Below are 24,807 nucleotides of genomic sequence, written 5' to 3'. Positions count from 1 at the left end.
AACCGATCGTGCGACAGCTCGCGTGAAGCCCGCAGGACTGCAATTTTGTGGTAACACAGAGCTCTTTTAAACTCTCAACGGTCGGGTTGAATGTTAAGAATGGATTCATACGAGACCACATTTGATCTTGTGGATCTCATTGCAAGCTTGCCGTTACCTGTCCATAAAAAGACATGATGGAATAAGAAAAAAACGTGTCCCGAGTATTCATAGGAGACGATCACTTGTCCTTGTCACAGCGCCACACTGACACCGAGGTGATGGATGTTCTTGACACAGCGCACAGATCCTCTGGATTGTTCAATTGGATCTGGACAAAATGTGAGACATTGTCAAGGCCGCTCGAATTGATAGATGTATGCGCTTTCCAGAAACTGCTTGATCTACACTAGTAGGCCATATGGCTTAGCACGAAACCAACCTGCAAGTAGATAGCCAGATTTGCTCCTCTCGCCAATCTGATCATCTTCAGCCCCTCTTCGCATTACACTGTCCTACGTGTTTTCTCTCATCTCTACAAGAAAAAAGTCACATAGCGTGATCGTGGGCTTCGTACCACGAGAAGCACCTAGGCCACGTAAGGATAGTTTGGCGCTTCTTTTTATTTCATTGGCTATCATTCCTTTCTGTGTCCCCATTCTCTGTCCTGCAGAAGTTCTGTGTAAGAAAGCTTGTCATCTCTTCCATTTGCTATTGTCATATCCTTCTCGGAAGGTGGTGGCTTGACTGTATATGTTTTGGAAAAGGTGAACTGTCCGTAGTTACGATAAGCCCGGTCAATCTGTGCCCGAGAGTGACAGATGATTCACGGCTGGGGCTGTAAACTCTGTGAGTCGAGCAAAGATGATCCTCACTACTTGTCCGGTTCAACCTGCCTCGGTGGAAAAAGACACTCTGATTCTGAGCAGGGCCTGAGCTTATGCAACAGTCTATCCATGATATTTTTTTCTCAAAAAGCAAACAACTCAATAGTACTCTACCTCTCTGATGAGAAAAATCATTGACCAAAGTTGGATTTCATGGCAGTAAAGCTTCACCGCCCAAGACTCATAGAGTGCCCAAGTAATCATTATTGTCCACAAAGATCCATCTCCATTGGTATGGAAATACTCAGGCGACTATCGGGCTTTGTGCGGGGAAAGTAAGGGTTGGGAGATCTTATCTCAGATAGGCATCGATATTCATTGAATTGATACACCACGCGCATCAATCTCGACGCTATTAATGACCAGCAGCTGTGCGATCAACACCGGCTGGAGGTGTGATCAGTAGATTGGTAGACTGGGGTGACAGGATGAAAAGTCACGCCCAAGAGCCTGTCAGGCTTCTCGCTTGAGAAGTGAATCAATCGAGTAAAGAACTACTCAATTTTTAGCATCACTCGTAATGCTCGAGTGTAGTCCAAATAGTTCCAAATTCAACGGATCTTCATTCAATCGCACACTAAGCGCTTGTACTCTACATGCAGCTGGCTATGCAAATAGAAGTGGCGTGTAAAAACAGAGACTTTATCGAGTCATCCAAGATAGCAAGATCAATTCACATACTCACCATTTACACCAGGCAGGACGTGCAATGCATCGAGTTTGGAATGCGCCTCGGACTTGGTGATTATACTGCAACAATAGTCGATTTCGAGCTTTATCACGAACAACCAATACAACGTGATGTCGATGGTATCGGGATCAATTTCCAATTCATATTCGTCCTGCGTGCCTCATACCAAATCCGAAACGCATCCATGCTATGCTTGACGATTTTGGCCATCTGGGGTTGTGTTCTAGCTCGTGCTAAACCCTCCACGCAGCGACGAGCGTGTCGCGCGTCGCCAGAGCGCAAAAAAAGCGGACAAGTGCGTTCAACTCACCCGCCCCATGGCAAGAAAAGCCTGTCGAGCAATTTCTTTTTTTCACTCTTGTTCAATGCGATCCTGAAGCCAATCAATGCACTGAAATCTGATCTGGTATCCTTTCAGCTCTTTTATATCAAACATCTACTCTCAGTTGAAGAACCGCGCGCCCGCCCAACCTCGTTCGGCCATGGCGCCATCAATCATCCATCTTTTTTCCGACATCATTACATCCCAGTCCCACACAACTAGTCTACTCTCGGCGAGATCGTCCACGTCCCCGACAACGCAAAATGACACTGGTCTATCGAATGCAGAAAAAGTCACACTTTATGTCATTGCCGCCCTCGTAGCTATTCTCATCATGGCGGGGATGGCATTTGCCATTTTTCGCACGCGGCGCTGCCACGCGGGCAATTTGCAACCATCGAGTTTGTCGCGGGCTTTTCTCAAATCGATTCCTCTCATTCAGTACGAAGGCTCGAGAGATGAGAAATCACAAACGCTCACAGAGGCTCCTTATTTGGTGAACTCTGTTCGATCTGAATGTCAGGGTCCGGTTCCTCCATCGAGCCTGGCCGAGAGAATCATGTCCATCTTGAAAACGGCAGACTCTGTTTGTGCTATCTGCACGGATGAGTTTGTCAAGGGCCAACTTCTTCGTGTTTTGCCTTGCGCACATGTCTTTCACCAGACTTGTGTAGATGAATGGCTGGTTCAGCAATCGCGGACATGTCCGTCTTGGTAAGGACTGTTCTTTTCCATCTTTCGAGTCGTAATTTGATTCTATCTCTGACTGACGTGCACAGCCGGTATGAGCTCAGGTCCCCCTCTCAAGAGCAAGAGGCGATGACGGAAAAGACGAAGGGCTCCCACGACCTTGAAAGGGGACCGCCACGTGTTGCAGATGGCTCTGATCCGCAGCCTCGTTGGGCCCAAAGATTGTGGTCCTTCCTCAGGAGGCAGGGTGTCCGTTCTTCCTTATCACAATGAGCAACGCTCGACCTTGTAACCTAATGACGTAGATGAATGCCACTGACGAAGATTCACGACCGTAACTTGCAAGTCAGAGGGAGGCTGATTGGTACGCCAGAAGAGGGGCAGATCTACGACTATTGGACGTGAAAAGGGCTTTGGGCGCCGTTTTTCCCCCTTGAGATTTAAACGGGGCTGTCCAAAACATGAAAAGAGCCCCGCATGGTCTTCTCACTCAAGCAGAAATGGTTCGATGCGAACGGTGATGACCATCTGTTGGAAGCCTCGCGTGGTTGCTGCATCGGGCCGAGTGCAGGGAGCCCCCCATGTTAGAGTTGCCGCAAGGCATCTCTTTGGGAATCAATGTTGAACGGAACATCCTGCTTGCATGGGTGAAACTGACCCGCAATAGCGGAAGCTCACGCTGACGATGAGAGAGCTTTTCGTGCGTCTTCTCCTCGGGTGGAAGCGGGTTTTTGCGTACGTCCAAGGACTAGAAAAGCATGATGCGGGAAGGAACGAAGTCTATCCGATGAACCAGCAGGACTCAGATTGCGGATCGCCAGAGAGTGAGGAAAATGTCATTCTACTGTAGGAGCGTTGAGGCTTTGAACTCTCTCCCTCTCTCTCAGGAAGAGAGAGAGAGAGGGGGGGGGGGGGGGGGGGCTGCAGCCCCGCCGCCACTACCACCAGAGAAAGTCCTTTGGCGGATGGTCGCCTACGCTGCAGATTGAGGCTGCCGTCAACAGCAGCTGTCGATCCGTGCGGGAACGCCCGCTGCGGGCTCGTGCCGAGACCGGTTGCTGAGTGTGTGAGGGCCCCCCTTCACCAGGCAAAGGCAAAATTATCTCGTCAAATCTTGTCATCTTGTCCATAGAAGTTGATCTGATCAGAAACGCCAGAATCGTGGTAGTTCAAACAGCTGATACAGTGCTGGAGTTCTCTGTTCGTCCAACAGCCGATTTCGCCAACATGACTAGAGAAGGGGCCTTGATTCTCAAGAGCACTGGGCAGTCGGCCGCGGCGCAGCAGGGTAAACTGTCCACGAGGCATTGTAACAAATACCCCATGACCGCGGAAGATGCCTGGAGATCAGGTGGCGGGGTCGCTGGCTCTAAGAGCACCAGCTGTCAACCAAATTGAGGGGGTGGGCAGGGGTTCTAGATTCGGCACAGAAAGGTTGCTGCATTTCCGGACTCAGAGTCTGTAGTGACGAAGGCCACCGCAAAGGTACCGGAGTCTGGCCACTCGCTTGCCGGATCAGTGAATTGGACTTTCACTTCCGAGTCGCCTGCGACGGCTGAACCTCCGTCAAATCATGGCTCATCAATCGTACTCAGAGAGGCATCCTCTCTCATTCGAGTCGTCCACACGGATCTGACCCGCCGAGCAGGCAAAAGACTCAGGCCTTTAATGCGCCACCTCCCACTTGGATCTGACAGCAAACAGGTCATGCTCATGCCGGCTCGAAGCATTGCGATCTCAAGCGACCACCCAACGTTAAAAACTTCCCGACGCCAAGCGGATGAGCCGCAGACGGCGCGCGGGCATGTTCCCGAGCTGCTTTGGCGAAGTTTGGCCGTTGCGTTGCGCAAGAGATCAGGTGGAACTGATGAGACCCGGCCAAAGCCAATTGTGGGGAGGCCGGATCCACCGACGATGGACGCTTGTTGCTCGTCATGGACATGGATCCGTCATCGTTATGCTCTCCACCGCGGAAAGCGATGCTGGTAGTGCAAGGCCGGATCGTTGGACCTGCAGCTAGGCCGGGAAAAGTGCCCGAATATCAGCCGATCGCATTCCGAGGGGCTTCTGTGGACAGGCAGCTTCTTCATTATCTTTTTTTCTTTTCTTTTCTATTCTTTTTGGGAAGCCGACTCTCAGAGGGGACAGGGGTTCTCTCGCGGTGTTCTGACTGCAAGGACAAAGCGATGGAGAGGTGGAGCAGCAGAAGGTTTTAAGGACGGGCGACCTTAACTGGCGGGCACATCCCTGCCGGTCCTCAGCCCGCAGCTCTCCGCAGCTCCGCTCAGTCAGCAGCCTCCGGTCTGTCTACCCGCAGGTACACGGGACTGTGTGCCACCCGTGACCTTCCATCTCCTTCACTTCAGGTCCATTCCCTCTTCCTCCTCACCCGTTGGCTGTATTTGCTTTGAAATCATATATATCATTGATCTAGATCTGTCGCGCATTTGCATTCCTATCTCCAGCATCTTCCCTGGTGAACAAGTTTCATTCTCAAGGTTGACGACTCCCGAAACAACCCGCCAGCTCGACCCTTGCCCCTCCCCCTCATACCATCTTCCAGAGCTTGTTCATTCCTCTCCGCACCAGTCAGGATGTGAGTCATGCGAGAAGGATGTATTCGCCGCATTGAATATCCTCTCCAGATGCTAATCGCCCTTCGGTCCTTTCAGGCGTATTACCGTCAGTGTGATCCGCCTGGAACAAGCGGACTCGGATATCATCAACCTGGAGGTGGGCGGCGATATGACGGTCGAACTCCTCAAAGCGATTGTTGAAAGTGAAACTTCGATCCCCCCGGAAGCTCAACAACTGGTTTTCAATAATCAGCTTCTAGTCAACCCGGCACAGACTCTCGACCAAGCAGGTATCGGCGAGGGGGACATGCTCGGTGTCCACCTCAATCTACGCAACCCTCAAGGCTCCCAATCCTCCCAGAGCTCCTCCCCCGCTGCTGCTGCTGCCGCCGCTGACAACTCTTCCACTCCCGGCACCAGTGTTGCGCCACGTCGACAAGCGGCCCCCCGGCCAGGCATGCCCGACTCTGAAACCATCCGACTCCATATCCTTGGCGACCCACGTGTTCGTGAGGCGGTGCGCCGACAAAATCCGGAGCTGGCGGCGGCCGCAGACAATGCGCAACAATTCCGAACCGTCTTGATGGAGCAGCAGCAGCGCGAAGCGCGTGCCGAGGCAGAGAAAGAAGCACGGATTGCGATGTTGAATGCCGATCCATTCAACCCTGATAACCAACGGGAAATTGAAGAGATCATTCGCCAGAATGCGGTTACGGAAAATCTGCATAATGCCATGGAGCATCATCCTGAATGTAAGCCGTCTCATTTGCCCCCCCCCCCCCCTCCCTTCTCCGTCGGGCTCGATGAATTATGAACCACCGATTTCCATGACGTAAGTCTAACTTGACTCGTTGTTTGTTCCACCTTCCTCCAGCTTTCGGTCGTGTCACGATGCTCTATATCCCCGTCGAAGTGAACGGACATCGATTGAATGCCTTTGTCGACTCCGGTGCTCAGGTTACGATCATGTCTCCCGACTGTGCCACGGCCTGTAATGTCATGCGTCTGGTGGATCGACGGTACGGTGGCATTGCCCAGGGCGTTGGTACTGCCCCCATTATGGGTCGCGTGCATTCTGCACAGATCAAGATTGGCGAAATGTTCCTGCCTTGCTCCTTTACCGTGATGGAAGGCAAGCAGATCGATCTGCTCCTGGGTCTGGACATGTTGCGTCGGCACCAGGCCTGCATCGACTTGAAGAAAGGTGCGTTGATCATTCAGGATCAATCCGTGCCGTTCCTCGCCGAGGCCGACATCCCCAAGCGATTCCTGGAGCCGTTCGAGGACGAGCCCAAGGTAAAGGGGGCAGATGGGGCGGAAATTGGCGCGCGCACTGGCGCAGTCACGCATCAAGCTGGAGGGTCGTCTTCCAGTGGGTCAGCTCCGTCACAGCAGCCACCATTGCAGCAGCAGCAGCAGCAAGGCACGACAGCACCCAAGATCAATATTCGCCCTGCGCCCACCGCCCGGTGGCCACAAGACTCTATCGCCAAAATTGTGGAGCTGGGCTTCACACGCGAGGAGGCGGCACGAGCGCTGGACGCCGCGAATGGAGATTTAGACGGCGCAATCGGATTCTTGCTCTGAAAGCGCGAGCCTTCCATCTCGAGCAAGAGCACAGTGTGAGTGACTGATTTGGCACGTGCTGCCGTCCAGCATCACTCTCGCTCTTGGCCTTGAACATATTCCGGCGTTTACGGCTGGGAGGTCAATTTCCCCCTTCTATGTGTGATGCGGATTTGCATTTTGTATCTTTTCATTTTGATTTTTTTTTTGTACATCTGGCGTTCTATATATCTCATCCGGTCATTTTGGGGTTGTTCTTGCCATCTAGTGCATCTTATAAATGATGATTTTCCCCAACTACGGGGGGCCCTCTTGTATTATTCGTTCATTGCGCCATGCAGGACCATCTCATCCATGGCATTTGGCTTCAATAGACTCCTATCTCTCGATCCTGGTCACTTTTGAGATTCTGACTCCCATTTCCATCAAGGACTGTTCAGGATAAGTTCACCCACTGGCGCGGAGGGAGGGAGTTGGTCACAACTCGACTCGCGCCAGTCAATCCCGTCTGGAGTACACCTGATGAGGCGATCAGTCGCGCTTGGCCTTGGGCATCAGCTGGGAACGCAATCGCAGCACCATATCAAAAGCCATCAGGGCACCTGTCCATCGTCAGTCCACTCCCACACCTTGCACGTTCATCTTTTTGGTTGTCCCGTAGACCAGTACAAGACAACTCCGTATACGCATCAAAGAGGTAGGGGGGAAAAAGGTGCCAATCTCGACTCTGTGTCCCTACCCCTCATGGCACACAAAGTCGACTCTCAACAACACGGCCATGCCCGCAATTATAGTTGTGATAACGAGTGCCCAAAAAGTCATGCAACATACCTAGTGCAACATAAGGCCCATACAGATACGTAATCTGCTGCTTTTCCGCGACTGAGCGATCGGTCCAACTCCAGACGTCGACAAGACAAGTGAGAGATGTCACAAAGGCCTGGACGCCGAAAACAAGGAGATGTACAGGGACGAGTGGGTGATCTGAAGAGACATGATTAGAACCATCGTGGACATATTTCCCCCACCCTCTCTTCCGCCATAAAAAAATAACACCAGAAGAGATCGAAAGACAATACGAAAAAGGTCGACCCTTCTCGCTTGGAAATTTGTTCCCCTTTTGTTCTTTTTTCTTTCTCTCTCTTCCTCTATTCCCCCCCCCATACCCAAGACCGAAAGTCACGCCCCCTCTGGAATAAAAACATACCTCTGATCAGCCCCCAAACAGCCCACAAACTCGCCGGAACATGATACAACAGCTCCATCCAAATGAACGCATTGAACCACACCGGCACCGGATTCTCGAAGAATTTGTCCCGGTACGTCGCGACGTAGTACTCTCGTATTGTGGCGGACAAGTCGCTGCGGAACCAGGCTGGTTGCAAGGGGACAGTGTCGACGAGAAAGATGATGGGAAGGTGTGTGGCGAAGAAGACGAGGTAGGCCAGGTCGCGTTTGCGACTGGATAGAGGGACTTGGGCCATTGTCTTGAATGAAGAGTGCAGGGTTGATGGGTGTTTGGAAAGATTTTCGACCCTTCTCTTTTCGTCCGCTGTCTGAGGTTCTTCTCTTCTTTGGATTTTATGTTCGGATGTTCGGATGGTGCTGGATATGTGTTTGGGCGGGCAAATTGCGATAGCGATGGTGGTGGTAGTTGATGGTAGTTGGGAAGGAGGGAATTCGGCGCTAGATGGAATTGTCAGTCGTGACTCGTGAGCTTTGTACATTGAGATTCATTGTTTGTCGATCTTTTGTGGTATTTTTTTTCTCTCTGTCTTGACTACTTTACTACCCTTGGTAGGCACAAAGGAGCTTTAGCAAGACGGACTTACAGTACCGGTGCAGAAGATCCTATCTCCACGAGCGATGGATTTGCGATCAAAGGTGACCTGGTCTTGATGCCGGAACCGCGTCGCGATCGCGTTTAGGGGTTTCTGGAAAAGGTTTAGAGGGGATCGGGTGGAGGTGGGGGCGTCTGAATAGCGGGATTCATCCATTCTGTATCGTTGTTGGAACGATATGATTGTATATTCCCTATCAATTGGTCTATGTACTCCTCGAGGACGATCATATGTCACCTGCCTGCCTGTAATTGGATAGGATACGAGATGGGAGTAAATTCGGCATGAAAACGATATAATAGTTAGGTTCTTCCCTCGGTGAGGATTGGGTAAAAGAAGGTGCTCGAGGTTGGATCCCCAGCATCGTGGAATCTGTTGAAAGTTGCAGGGTGCCATTGGCTATATACATGATTGCAGAGTACGGAGTGCCAACTACCAGATGGATTCGGATCTATGCGACCGGGCAAAATGAAGATTGTCCATGGGCATGTATGTCAATAGTGATGCGGGAAGACGCAAGTCCCTGACTACCTTGGGGGATTCCGACTCAACCAAGGGACTTTTTGTTTTGGGATGGATTTGAGAGGACTCCACTCAGCAGAGTAGACATCCATTTATCTGATGGTGATGATGTAACGAGGCATTAGTCCGGACTTTGATTGGACAAGCTGCCAAGTAGGACGGAGTATCTTGGAGTAGTAGTGGTATTCGTAGATGTGAGCTGGTAACTCCGTCTATCAGAATTCATTCATTGCCTTCATGCATGAACCCTGTACTATTGTTTTGGACATGTCTCCATGTACCCGACTGGAGTCCTCATTCGGAAATGTTTTTCGAAAGACCATAACCGTAACCTAATCATGGAACTCCGGTTAAACACCCACCATTCCGCCTAATCTACCGCCCACGATCAGGCAACCGATATAAGCCCAAGTAGACACCTGGCGGTTTCATCTCCGTCTTTCAACCCTGATTCTCGACGCGCACTGCGTCTGATCTGGCAGAAAAAAAGTCAATAAAAAGACCAGCCATCGTAGTTCCCCGATGGATAAGCCCGAGGTCCATGAAGAGATTACATCTCTCATCAATGGCTGTATCGGATTTATCGTCGATTTTATCAACGAGTTCGGCAGCAACTTGATCATCGAGTAGCCTAGAAGCCTACTTCTGACCTGAGATGACAAGTGATTCGGGAGAGAGGATTTCATAGGATGTTTACCGTGATTATTTACCAATAAATTTGATGCAGATGTTGACGAGCGAGTGCAAGGAGAAGTGAACCGTCAGAGTCACAGATTCAGCAGTCTTGACAGGTCAGGTAGCCGCCGTGTATAAACGTAGGCTAGGAACGTTGAACTTGAATCTGCTTTGACGCCGAAGACATGATACGACTACAGACGTTAGAGGGATGATCCTCCTGGCCGAGGCCTTCTCTGAGTCTGGGCGGTATAACCAGGTCATATCCAAGCTTGCAACATTAGGTTTGCCTCCGGTCTTGGGGGCCACAGGCCAAGTGCCGACCCATGATTCTGGTGGGGGGAGAGATCCAAGTCTCGACCGGTGATCCGGGACCATGTTTGCTTTTTCTTGCAGAGTTAAGCTTAGTGGGGAAGCAAATCAGACAACCAAGTTACTGTGATGTTGTTGACAGTCTCTGGTCTCTACGTACTTTGGACGCAGGGATCACAATGACAAATGAACAACGATAGAAATAAAAAGTCGGGGGGAAACTTTGACAGCGGAAGGGTGGGAGGTATATGGTCGTGCCGACCAGGATGATCTGGGACAGAAATGGGTGCAAAAGGAGGAAATCTATTGGAGTGGACGACATTAGATCCGGCGTGTCTGCGAGTTTCAAAGGTCGGTGACAAGCTGGCAGTCAGTGTATACGACGCCCCCCGCCCAGGTTGAAGTGATTGGGTTTCAGGTAACCCTTGAGTACCATGGCCAACGAAAGATTCAAGAAATGGTGAAAATGGATACAGCACACTCTTTTTGCTCCAGTCCAACGGGAATGGACACGGGACAAGAACGGGGATTGCGGTTCCAGTGGATTAAATGTGGCCGGCCCGGTCCCTTGTCCAGAACCGAAAAACATTGTCGACCAAGGTTCAATACAGTGACTATAAGCTGGCTACTCGCAATGAGTATGAGTATCCAGTCATACACTCCTACTTACTCATGGGTCTCTCTTCCGGCAAATTGCCATCTGACCGATCCACACTCACACTGACATCAACATCAACCTCGGCGTATTATGAATCACCGAGGCCGTTGACCAAAAATTGAGATCAAAATTGAGATCAGAATGAGTTAAGACTAACGAACCGAAAAGCCAAAGATCTGCTCAACCGCCAACCCGCTCGCGTCCTCAATGACCATCAAGACAAATCCAAACCCCCCCCCCCAAAAACAGGAACACAAAAAAATGGTTAAGCCAAGGCAGATCTTTCCCTTCTTGTCCCAAAGAGAAATAAATTAAAACAAAGTCATGGTCAAGGTGGAAGCCTGCAGTGGCAATGGTCCAACTTGGTCTCGTCTCCCATTTTTCCCTAGATTAAGATCATCTCGGAAGGGTGCATACCAGTGCAGGATCGAGGAAAGATCCGACCAAACGAAAACAAAGAAATAAAATGGGGAAAGACAGAGAAAGGAAAAATATTAATCAAGAATAAGGAAACGCGAAAAGAAAGCCCAACGCTTAATGTGATCAACATGGGTAACCGTATCCTAGCAATCCACAGGTCCTCCATTACAATCCCAGGATCTGGAGACTCCCCCCCCCCCCCCCCCCCCCCCCCCCCCCTCCGGGACTTGTCTAGCAAGGGTTTGCCCCGAGAGTTGGGTTAGAAAACCTGCTAAAACAAACAAAAAGCACGAGGACTATCACGTCACAAAATACTGTCCCCTCAGTGGCCCACAGGAAGATCATCTCTATTGCTCCGTACTCCGTTCTTGATCCTCGATATGGAGTAGCGGCCAGCAGGAAGGAGAGAAGAAAGAAGAAAGAGGAGGAGGAGGAGGAGGAGCGAGAAGGGCTTTCGAGAGACTACATGAGCAACGTGGGCTACTACTGTGTTGTGTATGCTACTGTAAGTGTCCACCGACTCCACTCACCACTAAGTGTATACAGGATTATACATGTGTCAAGCACTCTGCTGTAGAATGAATTCTGTGGCTTGACAGACGACCGGTCTCGCTGTCCGTTTATCCAATCGATCAATGAGGGCTGGTCCCTTCCCGGAAGGGAACAACATGAAGGTACGAATAGTTTTTGAAACCGGGACTCATTTGACGCGCATCGGCCATTTCCTACCTGAGGTTCTTGTCCTTGCCGAGATCAATTGGGGTGGCGCCCCGGCCGTGGTGGAGTCTACATTTAAAGCTTTTATAGAGTAGTACACACCTTTTTTTTATTCCCCCTCTCCCGGGCGATTCACTAGTGGTACTGGAGAAGCCACGGTGAGTGGAACTTGATGAATCTTATTGATTGACAGGCCACGCTGCATGTGTTTCAAGGACCTGGTTGACGGACCCTGGTGTTATAGATTAGATTGAGCGACTCGTGTGGCTAACTCGAGTGTGTACTCAGTATCGAGTAGTCAGGTTACGGCCTTCAAGATACCTGCAGCCTTGTATAAGTATTTGGTACATACAGGGCGGGCCGGTAGAAAGCGACAGCGTTCGTTCTACTTTCCCAATTCCTCTTCGACACCTATCAATCTTCTGTGCATTCTGAGGTAGGCACTAGCTATGCTGTCTTGGACTCGCTTAGCGGGGAAGGGGGGAGCTTTCATTGTGGACAGATCCAGTGCATGCCAGCATGGAGGGTCCTGGCTTGTCCAGGATCCTTCCTATGTACATGTACGGAGATTAGACGGGTGATTGACCTGTAACCCTCCCCGAGCCCCCCTCCCCTCCCTTTGAATTTTTTTCCACAATTCCTCTCACTCCAGACAACGTGGGCCGTTTGAGGAAGAAGGTGGCCAAATCGAGGAATGAGGTCAACGGGCGGGAAATTCCAGCAGACCGCATGTTGGACCGAAAGCCAATGACTTGCGGGCGCTAGCGCTCATGACACTGGCGAGGGGAGATTGGGAGATGAGAGCCGAGTGGAGTCGACATGAACGCGCACAGTCAAGTACATTGGACATTCTACAGAGACTTGGAGAGTTTACTGTCACTTACTCCTGCAAGTGCACAGTCTACATCAATACCTACTGCAGAGGATGGATGGAGACTGTATGCATGTATGAACACAGATCGCTATACTACTGTATGTATGTAGGTGGCACATCACTCGAGAGGAGGGAGAACAGACCAGTCCCGGAGATGAAGACGAGTCTACCGCCATACGTATGATCATTTCTTTCTGTGATTCCAGCTGGGTCAAGACCTGGCTCATTTACGCGAGGTGTTTGGCTGAGCTTCCATACTGGAGTGTACGAAGGTCCGATTGGGCGGCAAAGCGATGTGAGAGCAAAAGGATCAGGGGCCCTGCAGTCAGCAACCTTGTTGTTGTACCGATGCGAAGGTTGGATGTTGACGTGAGGATCTGATGTGGTGGCTTTCTTCACATTCACCAGCTTGATACTGCAGGAAAGGACAGTGCCGGATTGTCGAGTGCCAGATTCACCATTCCAAACCCATCAGCACGATAAGCACCTAGATGGTAGGCACCTGTAGGCGCATGGGTGGTACATCTCTGCCGCTGGACAACCTGAGCAGAGGCCACTCCTCGGTACATCTGGCAGTCCATTGCAATGACAAGCTTAGTGAAGCTCAGGAGCTAGTCAAGCTACACATGTACAGACTTCCCGACCAGACCTCCAATCGCTGATCCATGAAACGGAGTTCATTCCGAGTGTTTGTTTCGGTCTCCACTGGACCCGTTTGGGGGCTTGATTACAACCAGTTGTGTGGCTTACTTGATTTGAATTGATTTCTTTGAATTTATCCAGACTTTTTTTTTCATTGCATTTCATGCCCACGTCGGAGAGAGTGCTTTTTTTTTTCTTTTCTTTTCTTTTCTTTTTTAAAACCCTCTTCGTGGAACGGGCGCGAAAGTCGGTATTGTTGCCTCAAAACTTGAGTGTGAGGTCGAAAAAAGGGGAGAATAAAGAGAAAGAGAAAGGAAAGAAATTACCAGTGTAGTCGTTCAAAACGTGACGATGTGACGATACTGTTTCTTCGAGTGTGCGCGGGTTTCGTCCTTCCACCTGCTGGCTGGTAACAACTTCCGTCTTCCACCATCCGCCTCGACCAGCTTCGATCGGCCACGGTCGTCTCCCTATCATTAGAAATGAAGAAATGCAGACTCTTATGTTCATTGAGCTCAGTCAGATTCCACGCCGTCTGACAGTACCCCACGACCCCCCCCCCCCCCCCCCCCCCCCCCCCCCCTTCCCTCCGAAAGACAAATCAACGCAATGACTTGCTTTTTTGGCTTCTGACTTTCCAGCCCTGGCTTCCTTCCCACAACGATCAGTGGTGTCAACGGCTCTCGAGTCTCCAATGATCGGTGCATCTGCACTGCTGCATAGATCCACGGCAAATCATGCAATTACTATTCTACCTGCAGCTGCCTTATCGATGCATCATGCTATGTTAGAAAGGCAGGAGAGCGGCGTCGTGCAATCATCGAGTCTGTCGCGATCACAGCCCAAGGAAGATGTATCACGCCACCAAGATGGCGTGTTCAATTGAACGGGTGATCTGACTGACGAGGAGATAGATTGGTGGTGACCATCACTGGGATGGCCCCTTCTTATCGACACCACCGAGTCCCTGTCTTGAGTCGCTACAGTGGACGTCGTATTGAGAGTGCGCATGGAACGATACCTCAGCCACCAAAAGCCGGAAGTAAACGCTGGGCTCCCTTTGGGCCGAGGCTCGCCTACCTACTCTTTTGGTCCCAGTCCATCTTTGAGCCAGAGAAGCTTCTAATCTTTTTTAAGCACGGAAGTCTGACGGGAGAAGCACAGAGAAGATAACAGGCTTTGGACTGTCTTTCTCTTCCTCTCCTCTGTCTCTCACTCTCACTCTCTCTCCACCTCCCCCCGGATGGGCACGATGGCCACTTGGGCGGAGTTGATGACCCAAGCCGGACATGATCCCTCGCCAAACCACCCATTCGCCCATTCGCCGCATGCTGATGACTGGACACCTGTTGATCTATCTTTTTCTGGACTTCCTCAGTTCCCACTTCATTCGCATCGGAACCTTTTATCGCGACACCACTTCCCTGACTTGTACCGTCGTGAAGATGGGAGGTTCTCCCGTAAACTTACCTTGTCCGCTGGTCAGTCGTAGATCCGGTCGGCTGGTGACTGGCGTTGAGCCATCCGCAAAGTAGACAGCGAACGCTGGACTCTTACAGCAGCTCACACTCATCCTGGGCGCGCCGCCTCATTCGTTTGATGGAGCAGTGGTTATTCCCATGCGCCTCAATTTCCACCCTTAAAGGCTATTAGATTATGCCTCTTGGCTCTTCTCTTCCTCCCTTTACGCCCTCCTTTAGGCTTGTTCACCACTGATCTCAAACGGTCGGAACCTCTCGGAATCGCCACGATTGTCCCCTGATCATCCTTTTCTGCTGGGCTTGTCCATCATGGCCTGCTGCCAATGATTCTTTTTCCTGATTTCATTGCACCCACCAATGCTGACCGCTTGTCTGAAGACCAGCACACTGGATGGACACTGGGCACACAGACCACGTTGATTTCCCCCCTCCCCCCCGCTCCTAACTTCCCGAACGCACCTCCCAAGGTGTCCACCCTCCTCCCTGGTCTCCAGCAATCATGAGCTTCAAAGGTGACCTGGCGCGCGGTTCCAACTGACGAAGCGAAGACCGGGAGATTCGTAAGTGCCGCGCTGACAGGGTGTCTGGGAGGTTGGGTCGACAATGTACCTGTTCTGGTCGGGTACCCCGAACCTTGCAACAACGCCGTCCCCTGTTCCCGCATTCAAGAAACGTCCATTGTTCCTTCGATGATTTGTGAGATGTCCGATGTGTGGTGCAATCTCCCAGCGCTGATGGTGATCTGTCGATCTACCTCTCCGTCCTCCCAGCGTCTCCAGGGATGCAGAGGCTAGGGAGCTCGCTGCAACTGCCGGGGTTAGTGTCGACTTTCCGGGAATTCCCCATTTTCCTAGACCTTATCCGGATCGTGTATACATCATCCAGGTCTCCAGTCCGATTGGCAACGGTCAAGATGAAGGGGAACTAGTGTTTGACGCTATCATGCAGGTCGCGGAGGGCCCACGATGCATGATTTGGCCCGCATGGGAAGTCAAGTCGCTTGTCCTTCGTTGTTGTATTTTCTCATTATCTATTATCTAATGTGTAGACGATTTTTTTTTAATATTTTTCTCTGTTCTTCTTACTTTGCTGCTTTTCTGGAGTCTTTCCTATTTGATCTTTTTTTTTCCGTATTTCCCCCTCCCATACAAGACATGACGATGCCCACACTCCGCATGTGTGAGCCCACTTTGATTTTTCTTTTGATTTTTTTTCCCTTTCTTCTTTCGTCTCTTCCTCGATTTGTGATTCTTGACGCGCTTTTGGTGTGGTTCCGGAGGGAATTCGGGTCTCGACAGCTCGTGGACCATTGGATCGCGGACTGGTTCGACGGTGTCGAGGTCGATATCACTGACGGACATGGGTTGATGAAACCACCGATAGCCTGCACGGTCAACTGCCCTGTCCTTGCCCGGCGAATCGGTCTATGCGAAGTTGTATAAAAGGGGGTGATGAAGGTTTTCTCGGAAGTCGATCTGATTATAATTTCTTTTTCCTTCCCGGCCACTAAATTAAACCCACAACTGATACTCTCAATTGCCGACTCTATACACATCACACGTTGGTCCAGCCCGTGTGTGTCTATATATCTGTGTCTCTTTAGACCTCTTCTCCCCCATCGCCACCTTTCACTCCTGGGATTTGATTTCCAATCTCTTTTACACAGCACCAGACGGATTGCTATCTCCCGTCGGATTTGAATACCCAGTTCATTCGTGCATCGCTCCCACGGTGTCCGGATCCTTTCCATTACGCATCTTGAATCTTCCTGCCATTGCGGCCTTTTCTCTTCTGCTGCAAAGAGTCATCTTTTCCACAATCTCCCACACTCACACTTGCATAACCTCTCACCCTCTACAATGCCTTCATCAGCCCCCCTCATTCGGTCCAAATTGAACGGTCATAATGACCACAATGGGCATAGCGGGCATAATGGACACACTGCACACAATGTTCACCAGCCGGAAATTCCCATCAGCTACGACATCAACATCCCCTACGTCGACGTTGACAAACTCTCGCAAATCAGCACACCCTATCCTCAATATCTGCCTAGCTGGGATCCCGTCTGGTTCGATCCTCTTCCCCCCTTTGAATACTCCGATCCAGCTCTGCGTGTCAAAGACCCCTCCATGCGCAATCTGCTCACACCCAACGTCACCGTCGACCACATCCAACCGAACATCGGCTCCGTGGTCCGAGGCGTTCAACTCAATCGCCTCTCGGATGCCGCCAAGGATGAACTGGCCCTGCTCATCTCCCAGCGCAAGGTCCTTGCCTTTCCCGATCAAGATCTCATTGACGACGGCCCGGCCGCCCAGGAGTCCTTCATGCGCTATTTTGGAAAACCCAACTACCAGCCCGTCTCGGGTACCGTGCGCAATCACCCAGGCTTTCACGTCATCCACCGCAATGGCAATCACGAAGAAATCGCCCGCTTTCTCGAACAGCGCACCACGACGACCCTCTGGCATCAGGACGTGAGCTACGAGATCCAGCCACCGGGGTACGTCATGCTAGGTCTGCTGCAAGGGCCCGAGGTGGGCGGCGACACCGTCTTCGCGGCCACCGACATGGCATACAAGCGCCTATCGCCGACTCTGCGCGCCTTCCTGGATACCCTGCGATGTGTGCATTCCTCAGCCAAGATGATTGCGCACACGCGCCTGACGGGTGGATTGGTGCGCAAGGACCCCGTGGACACGCTGCATCCGTTGGTGAGGGTGCACCCCGTGACGGGGGAGAAGTGTTTGTTTGTGAATGCCGAATTTATCACCAAGATTCAGGGCATGAAGGATCCCGAGGTCAAGTGGTTGCTGGACTTTTTGATGAATCATGTAGTTTCGGGTCATGATTTCCAGGCCCGAGTGCGCTGGCAACCACGGACAATTGTCATGTTTGATAATCGGTCCACGACTCGTGAGTGCTTCCTCTTTCGTATTTCCTGGCCTTTTTCCATCTCGTTATCCCCTTCCTTTCCTCTCTTGTTTCTCCCTGCTTGATTATATTTGTTCTGACAATTTTCTCTTTATATTATTCAGACTCCGCCATCGTCGACTACCTCGACGACGAATACGGCGCACAACCCCGACACATCTTCCGACTGTGTGCATTGGGCGAAAAGCCCATCCCCGTCCACAACGAGTTCTGAATAAAAAGGGAGACTGTGGCCTGACTTGACAAAATCCGTCTATTTGCTTTGAAGTCGTCTATTTCCCCCCAAGTGTTCTCTTCCTGTGGAGTGCAATTGATTTGGGAACGTAATATGATAGAAATGGAAGGGAAGAGGGAGGGAAAGGGCTCTGGTATTTTCTTTATTTTTTTTTTCTTTTTTGAAATTTCTTTTCCAAAACGTGATTGGGCTGGGTGTACTGGTTTGATAGACTTTTCTTTTCTATCTATATTTATCATTTTCACTTTCACTCTGAGTTATAGGTTGATGTTTATGATTATCATGTTATATCTTCACGCCGTATGGATTTTCTTTTGTCATTTTCCCTTGTTATATGATGCTTTCTTTTTATTATCGAGAAAAGAAAAATAAAATAAAGAGCACGATAGCCTGAATAGATTAATCGATGAGATAAGGTCTACCTATGCTTGGGTTTCTTTTGAATCTATTGAATTGTACCTCTCCATATACCAGGCTGGCCACTGATACTACCTATGTACCAACCCTTTAGCTATATCTGATGGAGTTTGATATATATTCGCTAGCTGGGGTGGAAGTTCCACTAAGGATCCACCATAATCCACCACCAAGGTTAGGTTAATTACGACCTAAAAGCAAGGGTTCTACTTCTGTACTTTCAATGGGGCGCATTCTCTGTCTCACGGGCTCCATCTACAGACCCCAGGCCCCATGGAGCCCGCTGTCCAGGATTCTACTACATGTTTCAACACATGCTCGTACCATTGCACCTTCTCTAGGTTCAATAGAAAGTTAGGATCAGCCCTTTCACATCACTCCATACCTAGAAGACGCCACCCGTCCTACTGACGGTAGTTGGAAGAATCAGGCTACACCCGACAAAATCATCTACCTAGAGAGAAGCCTGGCAATGGCAGTGTATACCCATGTATGGATAAATGGATCTTGCATTGCAACCGAATGCATGTGCCCCCCAAAGTTGGAGGCGCTCCCTTCATTACCGAATTGAAAAAAAAGTTGTCCCCCGGAATTCATAAAGACGCCCGCGGGGTCGTATCTAAAGTTACACTCATTCACTCGCTCGCTCACACACGCCCACTAGGCTCGAGTGAAAATGCAGAAACGGCCAGAAATAGAAAACAAAGAGTTCAATTCATCACTCGAGGGTGAGCACGTGACAGCCTCACATCGATGACCTTTTCCTGCCCCACTAGCGAGAGCCGATCGTATCCTAATAGTCAGTACAATTCGTGGCCAAGGGCTGTGATCAGCCACTGCTTTAGCGTAGCAGATCCTGGATCCGTTGCCGCAACTCTTGACACCTCTCACTGATCTCCGGTGTTGCAGTTCCGGCCTGCATGATCATCACCAGAATCTCAGAGACACGCTCAGCTTGCGATTCGCCTCCAAACACTAAGCCGCCCAAGCGCGCACTTTCCCGGAACCACCCTTCCACCAGGTAAAGCAAATCCTTGGCAATATACCGGCGGTTGGACCCATGGAACGGGGCTTCGTCCGTGTAGAACATGGCCTCGAGAACGGTGAAGAGCGAGTCGTGGGCGACTCCTAGATCCAGGAACAGGTCGACCACCCAGTAGCTTGCACTCACGCTACGCTGGAATTCAAGCGAGTACCGCTCGAGCATGGGCAGAAGTTCGCGGATGGGGAAGACGGTCTCGGACATTCGAAGGCGGCTGCCCAGGCTTCGGACTTTCTCAACAACCGCCTCGAAAGGTTGGGGTGTACCGCGTTCCACGGTACGTTCGTGCACCTCTTGAATCAGTTTCTGCCACATGGTCTTGATGTCCGCCGCGTTGCGATAGTCACCAATGAAGAAGATCTGAAGGCAGATATCATGGTAACCTGCGGGGTCTGCATAGTGATTGAAGAGCTGCAAATAGATGAGAAGCAATGGTTAGTGTTATCTTGAGATGGAACACAAAGAAAAGACAGATCCCAATCGAAAGGTGATACATACTGTACTGATATCCGAGACCGGACCATCCACTTCCGCCAGTACTTCCGGTTTGCGCTCCGCAGCAATACGCTCATCATCTTTCAAGCGTTGAAGGAGATCGTCTTGAATGTTTGCAACATCGATCAGGTTGGAGATCTCCTGCAGCAAGCGCTGACGCTCCTGACGCCCAACATCACGGGTCAACGTCGAGCAATTCGCGCGAGCTCGGCCCAAGTATTCATGCGCCGACTGAGAGGCAGAGAAAACGCGCTTTGTGCAAGTTGAAATTGCACCTCCGCCGCCTCGAAGAATCGCTGGGACTGGGCGTAGTATTGCCAAAGCAGATCGGCATGGGCGATATCATCATTTGACTTGCGCTGGAGGTAGCTCACAACAAAGGACGACTGGGTCTGAAGAAGCCGTTCGCTCCAGCCCTGTTCCAAGTACCAGTCGTACAGGCTAGTCAGGAAGACTTCGTCAGACGAATCAGAGATGACGCCGTATGCCTCATTCTGTCGCTTAGCGATCACGGTGAGTTGGCCATCAATGACATGGGGATCAGAGGCAGCTTGGGTATCAACAGCCAGAATGACCTTGAAAACCAAATCATAGCATTGTTGGCGGAACGAAAAGTATTGCTTGCGAGGGTCCTGCTCACACATTAGTGATTCGCTCTTTTGAAGGGGTAGCCGCAGAGGCAAGAACAAAGTATTTTTTACCTGATCAGGGCGTCCATCCATAATCCAGGAGAGAGCCATGCTTGCCTTGTCTGAGCGCTGTGCCACATGGAGAGCGAGGGAAATCGCACCTGTCGTCGTCCGTGGATTAGTATTAACGCACTCAAAGGAGGTTCGGATCTCCCTGTATCCTTTGAGCACATACCGGCGAAAAATTGATTGATGATGTAGTTGTCGACAGCAGATACCAAGTAATCCATGGGAAGATTCTCGGCAACCTGCTGGAACAAGAGCAAACTCTCATTCAGCAGGTTTCGACCTAGTTCAGAGTTGGCGCCAGCCTCTGTCGCCCGCTTGAGCTGCTCCTGGGCCTTGAAGATGACAACATCCTCTGCACTACAGAAACTACCACACCGGCGGCGAAGGGCATCAGCCACGGTCTCCACGTTGGATCCCTTGGCGATGTTGCGGTTCACAATTCCCTTGACAAGTTCTTTGGCAATCTCGCGACCTTTGCCAGTACTGAACAGCTCCTCAAATGTCAACTTCAGGAATCGTTCCTTGGACTCGTCGGGAAGAGAAGCCACGATCTCATCCACGCGTTCATCGAATAATACCAGCACGAATGAGATGCCCTCGATTGTGTGCGACACAAGTTGCACGAGGGAATGCAAAGCACGGTGCTCCGCTTGCAATGCGGTCTCTTGCTGCTTATTGGACACACGGGCCAGCTCTTCAGGCCCAGTCAAGCCCTCGATGAAGCTCTTGTTGACCTTGAAGAACTCCTGAAGCGAGGACAGATCATGCTGAATAGAACGCAGCTTAGCGGCACCTACCGAGGCAGACACAGAAGTTGCACCATTAGGCCCCTTAACCACCCGGGTAATGTTCATTTTCCAGATGGATCGTAGCAGGCGGGAGATGTATAATGCAATGCCGTCATGACGGGGAGAAAGATGAATGGTGTCAATGGCAGGAGTCACATTGTCCTGGACAGTGTTCTCATCAGGCACTGGCCGACCGCCTTGTTCAATGAAGACCCGGCGAGCAAATTCCAGTACTTCCGGGTCATTTATCGGTGTAAGTCTCTGGTCAGGAGACACCTCCACGCCTTGGCCACACGCAACCGCGAGGGCAGTAGCCACAGTTTCGTTGTTGCGACCGTACGCCTTGATGAAGTTGACGACCTCCTGTTCAAGACCTACTTCGCCGTCCGCACTGCCGCGGCTACGCGCCAACGCCGCGAAAACGTCCACTAGGCGTCTGCGACGGATCACGTGAATCCCACTGTTGGTCAAGATTGCAATCTCAGCGGCTCCCTGGTCAAATTGGACAGCGAGTTCATTGCCAAATCCACCTCCCGAAATCCCGGCCGGTCCACTGGAGCACAAGCCAATATCCTCTGCTCTTCCACCGAGGCTGAGCCAGACGGCCGACTCGGCTGTCTTGGCAATATTTACGCTCTCTGGCTGATGATTGAGGCGACCGGGGTCGGGGGAAGAGATGAACAAGGTATCCATCTTTTGAGTGGCATCTTTGCAGGTAAAGCAAAAGAAGAATCCCGGTGGAAACCGGGTGGCCATTCGGGTTGGCGATAAGGACTGGATCGGGAACTTCGTCACAGCTGCATTGAGGCGGGACATTCCATACTCAGTAGGCGCCGACACGGCGGCAAAAGCTGCATTATTGTCCACTGGTGGCGTCTTCACATGTTGCGCTTGCATACTTGTGGGTGCGCTGCTACCGTTAGATGAAGGCGACCAGCTGTACGCGTTGGTTGCGCTCAGATAAATTCGATAACCAGTGGCTGTCGTCGCCACGAGATGGTATCGAGATGCTTCTGCTGCTGGGACAGGACTGATCGAAACAATCTTGACCTTGGGATTCAGCGTCTCATTTGATGCGATAATATGTCCGATATTTGAATAGATGTCCAGCGCCGCCTTGGTGATCGCAAGGGTAATCGCCCCGTCTTCTTTCATGTGAAACACTCGAATTGTAGAAGTTGATGACAGAGTGTAGAGAAGTCGCCGGCTGTCGTCGATCACCATCTGTTCGACATACTCGGTGGTCTTCTGAGCCAGAGCAGCCAGGTTTGAGAAGCTTAATGATGGCGCGAAAGCAGAAAGCCTCGAGCTGGTATGATTGATCTTTCGGCATCGATTTTGGAACCAGCCCTCCTCTTGCTGATATGTAAGCTCGTAGACATCGTTGTCAGACAGTCCTCCGAAGAAAATGCGACCTGTGGCATCCGACGAGGCGAAAACATTGATATCCAACCCTCGAATGGACGCCGACATGCCTGTCTGATAGAGAGTGACTTGCTTTGATCCATTCGCTGTTGGTTCCACGCCCATGCCAAGCAAGATAACTTCTGCGGTCGTAGCCACAACTAACAGATGAGAAATCGCGGGTAAGAATACCCCAGCACGAGGACGTAATAGCTTGACAGCGTTGATACTGTTTGGCTGATCCTCGAATCCGACCAATTGAGGACTTGGGTGGGTAAAGTCCCACAGGTAGAGTGCATTATCGATCGAAACCCACGCGTGATTCAGCTCCGCGAACAGACCCATGCTCGTGGATACTTGTGCGCGATTGTACTGGTCGAAAATTTGATCGGGAATGTTGTACATCTTCACTTTTTGAAAGGGCGCCCATGATTGCGATACCGGGATGTCGTATTCGGAAGAGAAGCCCTCTGTATGAGCATATGTTAGCCTGCGTGTACTCGGTGGCGTCAAGGGAGAGATGAGTGGAAAGACTCACGAGACAGATAGCTGTCGAGGTCAGGATACCGTGACTCTTTCAGAAGAGTCTCATTGATAGTGCGCGCACCACGTTCCTCCGTGCTTAATGGCTGAGATTGAGGTTGCGACGCGACTTGAGGGATTCGAGACATGAACGAAGATTGGGACGCAATGGCTGGGGGCTGCGGCTGCGGCGGCTGCTGCTGTTGCTGAGGCTTTTGTGGTTGTTGATGGGACTGCTGGGGTTGCTGTTGAGGGGGCGACTGGAATGACCCATGACGAGCGACAGCAGGGGTTTGCATCCATGCTCCAGGAAGAGGACGCTGAGGCGTCGGGGGCGCGAAACTGGCGGGCAGGGTCGGATACGACATCACGACGGATGGGTGCACGCACAGCTGGGGAGCAGGTGAGAGAGAAAAGTGCGCGACTCCCCGACCGACCAGGAAGGGATAGGAGCTTTCAGATGCAAGCTATGGGGAGAAACCTCAGGCGCTCGTCACAAAGGTAGGGAGAGAAAGGAAAGATGGACGACACCGATTGATTAGTTGTGAAGGATGGCCTCCAAGTTCTTTTGCGAAAAGCGAGAGTCAACAACTGGAACGCGCACGGGCCACCTTGGGATGATCTTCCGCCTTTTGCAGGGAAGAGCTTCCATCTGAATTATTGTTGTAGTGTCTGTCCTCGTTGCAACATTACGGCCTGCCATTTGAATTCAAGCAAACTCGCTCTGAATTAAATAAGGATTATATAAACAGCTACTGTCACAATGCTTCAGTCGATGCGTCTTTCCCTTCGCGTGCCTCTTCGCTCCGTTCGCTGGAACTCAACGGCTGGCCCGACACTGCCTCCGTTGATGACGACGTTGCGCAATGATCTGAAGACCGCGATGAGAGCAAAGGATACTCATCGGTAAGTTGGAATTGATTTTATAAGAAGTATCCGCCTCGGGGCCCCGCTGGAAGGGCTTGCTAGTAAATCTGAACTAACTGTCATAGACTCAATGTCCTTCGCGCCTTGATCTCAGAAACAAATAACGCCGCCAAAACTGCTTCACCTATTCAGACCGACATTCAGCTTCTCTCGCTTATTCGCAAACGAGCGTCGGCTGCTAAAGAAGCCGCTGAGGAATTCGCCAAAGCCGACCGAGCCGACTTGAAGGAAAAAGAAGACGCCCAGATTGCTATCCTACAAGAATATGCTGGCCATGTCAAGACCCTCAGCACGGAGGAGGTGGAGGCTGTCATCGCGAGAGAAATTGATGCTATCAAGGAAGCCGGAAAGAAATTGGAAATCGGTCAGGTTCTTAAGTCGTTGTTTGCCACGGGCGGTGCTCTCGATGGTAAGCCCGCCGACAGGAAAGAAGTCGCTGGGCTTGTCAAACAAGCCCTCTCTTCTTGAAGGGCAGCTGAGCCTGGCGCT

General features: G+C 51.1%; 8 protein-coding genes across 8 annotated transcripts; 5 read left to right on the top strand and 3 right to left on the bottom strand.

Annotated features, from left to right (window-relative positions):
• Positions 1-2,039: 2,039 nt before the first annotated feature.
• On the top strand, positions 2,040-6,732 carry POX_e06229 (DNA damage-inducible protein 1; the record flags this gene model as incomplete). Its single annotated transcript, XM_050115053.1, has 8 exons — positions 2,040-2,593; positions 2,659-2,818; positions 3,237-3,415; positions 3,727-3,953; positions 4,035-4,554; positions 4,754-4,870; positions 5,242-5,897; positions 6,020-6,732. 8 exons carry the CDS (start codon positions 2,040-2,042, stop codon positions 6,730-6,732), a joined length of 3,126 nt encoding a protein of 1,041 aa, XP_049967513.1.
• POX_e06230 (uncharacterized protein) lies at positions 3,677-3,877 on the bottom strand (the record flags this gene model as incomplete). Its single annotated transcript, XM_050115054.1, has 1 exon — positions 3,677-3,877. One exon carries the CDS (start codon positions 3,875-3,877, stop codon positions 3,677-3,679), a length of 201 nt encoding a protein of 66 aa, XP_049967514.1.
• Positions 6,733-7,242: 510 nt separating the features above from the next.
• On the bottom strand, positions 7,243-8,195 carry POX_e06228 (uncharacterized protein; the record flags this gene model as incomplete). Its single annotated transcript, XM_050115052.1, has 3 exons — positions 7,243-7,313; positions 7,543-7,695; positions 7,919-8,195. The coding sequence occupies 3 exons, from the start codon at positions 8,193-8,195 to the stop codon at positions 7,243-7,245; spliced, it is 501 nt and encodes a 166-aa protein (XP_049967512.1).
• A 1,401-nt stretch (positions 8,196-9,596) lies between these two features.
• Positions 9,597-9,704, top strand: POX_e06227 (uncharacterized protein; the record flags this gene model as incomplete). The annotated part of the gene is made up of 1 exon (XM_050115051.1): positions 9,597-9,704. One exon carries the CDS (start codon positions 9,597-9,599, stop codon positions 9,702-9,704), a length of 108 nt encoding a protein of 35 aa, XP_049967511.1.
• A 2,971-nt stretch (positions 9,705-12,675) lies between these two features.
• POX_e06226 (uncharacterized protein) lies at positions 12,676-13,392 on the top strand (the record flags this gene model as incomplete). Its single annotated transcript, XM_050115050.1, has 3 exons — positions 12,676-12,794; positions 12,841-13,086; positions 13,239-13,392. 3 exons carry the CDS (start codon positions 12,676-12,678, stop codon positions 13,390-13,392), a joined length of 519 nt encoding a protein of 172 aa, XP_049967510.1.
• A 3,320-nt stretch (positions 13,393-16,712) lies between these two features.
• On the top strand, positions 16,713-18,004 carry POX_e06225 (Alpha-ketoglutarate-dependent sulfonate dioxygenase; the record flags this gene model as incomplete). Its single annotated transcript, XM_050115049.1, has 2 exons — positions 16,713-17,772; positions 17,895-18,004. The coding sequence occupies 2 exons, from the start codon at positions 16,713-16,715 to the stop codon at positions 18,002-18,004; spliced, it is 1,170 nt and encodes a 389-aa protein (XP_049967509.1).
• A 1,279-nt stretch (positions 18,005-19,283) lies between these two features.
• POX_e06224 (Nucleoporin) lies at positions 19,284-23,759 on the bottom strand (the record flags this gene model as incomplete). The annotated part of the gene is made up of 6 exons (XM_050115048.1): positions 19,284-19,895; positions 19,983-20,210; positions 20,255-20,611; positions 20,681-20,769; positions 20,844-23,339; positions 23,408-23,759. 6 exons carry the CDS (start codon positions 23,757-23,759, stop codon positions 19,284-19,286), a joined length of 4,134 nt encoding a protein of 1,377 aa, XP_049967508.1.
• A 395-nt stretch (positions 23,760-24,154) lies between these two features.
• Positions 24,155-24,786, top strand: POX_e06223 (uncharacterized protein; the record flags this gene model as incomplete). Its single annotated transcript, XM_050115047.1, has 2 exons — positions 24,155-24,297; positions 24,384-24,786. The coding sequence occupies 2 exons, from the start codon at positions 24,155-24,157 to the stop codon at positions 24,784-24,786; spliced, it is 546 nt and encodes a 181-aa protein (XP_049967507.1).
• Between the last annotated feature and the right edge of the window lie 21 nt (positions 24,787-24,807).

Source organism: Penicillium oxalicum, chromosome V (genome assembly GCF_001723175.1).
Source record: "Penicillium oxalicum strain HP7-1 chromosome V, whole genome shotgun sequence".
Classification (NCBI taxonomy): domain Eukaryota; kingdom Fungi; phylum Ascomycota; class Eurotiomycetes; order Eurotiales; family Aspergillaceae; genus Penicillium; species Penicillium oxalicum.
This window is presented reverse-complemented; position numbering and strand designations above follow the sequence as displayed.